Source organism: Lactuca sativa, chromosome 2 (assembly GCF_002870075.4).
Source record: "Lactuca sativa cultivar Salinas chromosome 2, Lsat_Salinas_v11, whole genome shotgun sequence".
NCBI lineage: Eukaryota > Viridiplantae > Streptophyta > Magnoliopsida > Asterales > Asteraceae > Lactuca > Lactuca sativa.
Genome location: NC_056624.2, coordinates 185259311 through 185264418, shown reverse-complemented (window position 1 = coordinate 185264418; position 5108 = coordinate 185259311). Strand labels below are relative to the sequence as shown.

The 5108-nt window shown below is 31.6% G+C and overlaps 1 protein-coding gene across 1 annotated transcript; it reads left to right on the top strand.

Moving 5' to 3' along the window:
- Positions 1 to 3824: 3824 nt before the first annotated feature.
- On the top strand, positions 3825 to 4883 carry LOC111876467 (uncharacterized). Its single transcript, XM_023872995.2, has one exon. The coding sequence runs from the start codon at positions 3825 to 3827 to the stop codon at positions 4881 to 4883; it is 1059 nt and encodes a 352-aa protein (XP_023728763.2).
- The last annotated feature ends 225 nt before the right edge of the window (positions 4884 to 5108 follow it).

Genomic DNA, 5108 nt, shown 5'->3' with positions numbered 1-5108 from the left:
CTACACAAATTCAATTCCAATTCTAATTCCAATTCCGATCACTCTAGTCCAACTCTAATTCCAATCATTGAAAATGTCTTCTAACCATCCAAACTCTTCCAAACAAAATTCTCAAAATAGAAATGTTACCAACCCTTTCGCACTTTTCGGCTACAATCCGTTATCACCACCACCTTACCGACCACAAATTGATGGTGTTTCTAGTTATTATTCACAATTCCAATTAGGGCTGGTACTGAGGAATTAAATATCCTCAAAGGCCCAGGACGAGCTAGATAAAAAGGGTCCTTTTTGTTATTATAAGTTTTTATTTTTAAATAAATATATATAATAATAAATTGGAGCATGTGCAACTACCCATTCCCCCACCCCCCCCCCCCCCCAACGCCCCCATGATTCTGAATTCCACAACAACTCGAATTCCAATCCCAACCATCCTAGGAAGATGCTGTTCCTAGTTATTATTCCGATTCCGACCACAAGGAACAACAACAACCTCAACAAAAAAAAAAAAAAAAAAGAAAGGGAAAGCCGATCCGAGAAGATGGACACAAAAAGAAGAAACCGAGCTAGGGAAGGCGTGGGTCGACATATCCAAAGATAGTGACATGGGAAAGGGTAAAAAACGTGAGCAATTTTGGTTACGTATCACATAGTGGTTTTGCAAAGGAATGAGTCGAGATTCAAATTATCGAAAGTCAAACCAATGTAACTCAAAATGGAATCAATTTAACAAAGTTGTGACACATTGGAGTGGAGTTTACAAAAACTTTGAAAACAATAGACTAGCGAAGAAAGTGAAACAAGTTTGTTGAAAAAAACGCATGTCTAATTTCAAGATGATATGCTCAAGCCTTTTAAGTTTATGCATGTGTGGGATATTGTGAAACAAAACGTTAGGTGGAGGGAACTTGCAACACATGAAGATATTGCTAATCCACCAAAAAAAGTTGCACATCTTCATATTTGAGTTAACATCAAGTTTCGTCGGATGATTACATAGGTCTTAATCTTAACGATGATAACGACGATATCGAAGAAGTATGACCTTTTCCTCTTCCAATGGGAAGGGATAAAACAAAAGCTCGAGCGAGAGGAAAAGGGAAGGCGACATCTTCAAACGTCGGAACGGAGCAGTATCCAGAGATGATAAGCATATGGCGGAAACAGTCCGACTCACGGAATATTCGTTGTTAATGCAAGACATAAGACAACTCGACCCAAAAGATCAAGAAGCGACAACAATTATGAAAGCATCAATTTGGGAAAAATATAATCTAACGAAACACAATTGAAAATTAGATGCTTTGTTTTTTTTTCTAGGTTTTTAAATTTTAACGTCATGTTTTATTTTTATTTTGTAGGGATTCAATGTAATTTTAATTTTCATGTTTTTTTTTTTTTAATTTTAAGGATTTTTAAATTGTAATTTTTAAGTTTATGTTATTTTAAAATTTAGTATGGTTTTTGAAAAAATATTTTTTTAAAATGAAATTTAAAAAAAAAAAAACCTCATAGGTATGACACCACACTTCGTAGATAAAAAATGTAGAAAGTATAAAAGTTTATGTGGCGCCTACGTAACATCCTTTTACCATTGACAAAAAAAAAAGCATGACACCTCTTAGCCTTATCAGGCTAACAAAGGAAAATCTTTTATAGTTAGCAAATTTCTTTTTTAAGAGTTGAATTTCATTATAAAAAACCACATTAGAAAGGAACTAGTAATCAAAAGCCTGGTATAAGATGTTGTGTTCTCTCATTGAGATCGAGGGTTGGGTCTTGTCATGATCTAATGAGTACATTAGATTTGTTGTATAAAAAAAACCAAATAAAATTAATTATAAGGAAATATTCAATATAGGATTTTGCCATCGACAATTTCAATTAATATCGAATTTATGTTATTGGATCATAATCCAATTAAATAAAAAAGCATAAAAGATTCTATCTTTATAGTTAGCAAAAAATAATATAAATATTTTTTTAGTGTTTGTATTCTAGTTTTAGACCTAAAAAAAATATTTTTGTTGAATATTGAATTAGATACAAGCCTTAATGTAACATTTTTTCTGTTTCAACATATTTTGTTATTCTGTCCTGATTTTTAAAATTGAATAACTCATTTATATGAAGTCAGAATTATTTGATTTTTTTCCAACATGTAATTTAGTGTTTGTACTTCAGTTTAGACTTTAAATAAATTATATTTCGGTTAAATATTGAATTAAATACAAGCCTTGAAAGACAGCCAATCAATGCAACATTTTTTTTGTTTCATCACATTTTGTTATTCTATCCCAATTTTTAAAATGACACAACTCATTCATATGAAGTTGGAATTTCTTGATTTTTTTTACAACATGTAATTCAGTGTTTGTATTTTAGTTTAGACTTAAAAAAAATCATATTTTGCTTAAATAGTGAATTAGATACAAGCCCGAAAAGATAACATATCAATGCAACATTTTTTTCTCATATATGAAAGTTTAATTGGTTTTTATTTTTGAACTTTGATAGAAAAATTATATAAGAGGGATCTAAAAGGAGTATAGATCGTTTGGTTGAATTGTATTAAATTTGATTTGTGGGGATAAGTTTCTTTTTTGAATACTATGTTTTTGAAACTTGATTATTGAATATTATGTTTTTTTTGGAAGCTAACTTAACAACATGTAAGTATTATGAATTGCATCGTCATCATTAGTTTCATCGAATTTATAACCGGTTATTGTTTGGAAAAATAACCAAAAAACCGGGACTGAAACCGGAACCGGTGGTCCGGTTATCGGTTTTTATAATATCGCAATACCGGTTCCATTTCCAAACCGGTCCGGTTCCAACGCTCACTCCAAGTCCAAAGAGTGGAATAAATAAGAAATAGTTGTAGATTTTTGATTTTTTATAACATGTTTTCACCTTCAACATCTCAATTTGAGTAATATATTATTTTGATCTTCTTTTCTTTTAAATGTTTACAAGCAGTTTTCTTTGATCGGAGAGTAATGACTTTCAATTTCAAACATATAACAACCTAATTAATCATAAAATAATAGTAATGCCATATCTTAAAAGGGAAATTGACATTTTATTACAACCAAGTTTGATAGTTTGATGTTCGTCCTAAGTTTTTTTTGTTTTTACGTAATTAGTCATTTAAAAAAAAGTTAGAGTAGAAATTGTAAAAAGTAGTTGTATCAAAATTTTAAAATACACTTAAAATGGACCATAATAAACAATAGTCGGAGGGAAATTATAAAAAATCTTTCTAATAAACTTAATGAAAAAAATGAAATAAGGATAAAATTTGTAAAAATTGAAAGATTTGTTACGATATATTAGTTTGTGAATGACTATTGGATTCTCCATTTCTCCCATAACTCCTCATCATTATTTAGCATTAGTAACAACCATTTCAATGTGTTTTATGAATGTAATAATACACCATCATAAAGTGCATTCATATTATAGCTCATCTTTCATCTTATTTGGATAGTATAAATAGTGAGCCATATGTATTAGAAACTTGATGACTTCATCACAAGTATTGGAATAAAAGTTCTCTCTACTCTTATTTCTTTCTTTACCTTATAATTTATATTGTTATTTGATCATATTTTATAACACGTTATCAGCACGAGGCTCTACCATAGAGTTCCAACTTCTTGTCGTTCTTGTCGTTGTCAGGTATATATATAATTTTTTTTTCAAAGTTCATATGTATAGTGCTCACAAGTTATATAATGCTCACAAGTAATTTTATGATACTTCTTAACTAACACTCCTCTAATATACAACTCTTTATTTTGATTAGTACTTTCACTATGGCAAACCTTAGCAAACTTGAGTTTATGGCTCTTGACATTAGTGGAAAAAATTATTTATCATGGATCCTTGATGCTGAAATCCACCTTGATGCTATGGGGCTTGGAAACACCATAAAGGATGTAAATCCTTTAAATGAAGCATCAAGTCAAGAAAAGGCTAAGGCGATGATTTTCCTTCGCCACCATCTCGATGAAGGATTAAAAGCTGAATACCTCACTGTCAAAGATCCAGCTGATCTTTGGAATAATCTGAAAGAGAGGTATGATCATCAAAAAACGGTGATACTTCCTAGAGCTCATTTTGATTGGTTACACCTTCGGCTACAAGATTTTAAATCTGTGAGTGAGTATAATTCAGCCATGTTCAAAATTACTTCCCAACTAAAACTATGTGGTGAGACTATAACTGATGAAGACATGCTAGAGAAAACCTTCTCTACTTTTCATGCCACTAACATGCTCCTGCAGCAGCAATATCGTGAGAAAGGTTTTAAAAAATATTGTGAATTAATCTCATGTCTTCTTGTAGCTGAACAAAATAATGAGCTCTTAATGAAAAATCACCAATCACGTCCGACCGGTTCTAGTCCATTCCCTGAAGTGAATGCGACATCATCTAACTATAACGGCCGTGGGTCTAACCGTGGCCGTGGCCGTGGTCGTGGTCGAGGTCGTGGACGTGGTGGAGGCCGTCATAATAATCGTCCCAACAATAATAATAATATAAGTAACCACCAGAAGTGGGAAAGTAACAAAAACCCACATCCTAATGTTAAAAGTGGTCAAGGTAAAAAGAAAGTTGAAAATGTTTGTCACCGATGTGGAATGACCGGTCATTGGTCGCGTACATGTCGCACTCCAAAGCATTTTGTTGATCTTTATCAAGCTTCTCTAAGATATAAAGAAGGAAAAAATGCGGAAACAAATTTTGTTCAAAATTATTTTTCCGAAGATCAACTAGAAATGGGACATTTGGATGTCGCTGATTATCTTGCCTACACGGAAGGGACAAACGGTGCTATGGATGGTGATGGAAGTACTCAATTTTTCCCATAAAAGGAGATGGATATGTCATATCATGAAATTGTTGGTTTTCTAGTATCATTTTATTTTTCATTATGTTTGTTTAAAGTCATTGTCATGGTCAAGAATAATATGTAGTTTTGTTTAATGTCGTTTATGATTTTTTATGTTATAGTCGTTTCATGAGAAGAGATCTCGATGATTCTTCTCAAAATAATAATATGTGACTTTATTTATCTAAGTTGAATATTTCTTATT

What these genes read in the sequence shown, in the direction of transcription:
- LOC111876467 (XM_023872995.2), top strand. Translation starts at nt 3,825, where the DNA reads ATGGCAAACCTTAGCAAACTTGAGTTTATGGCTCTTGACATTAGTGGA.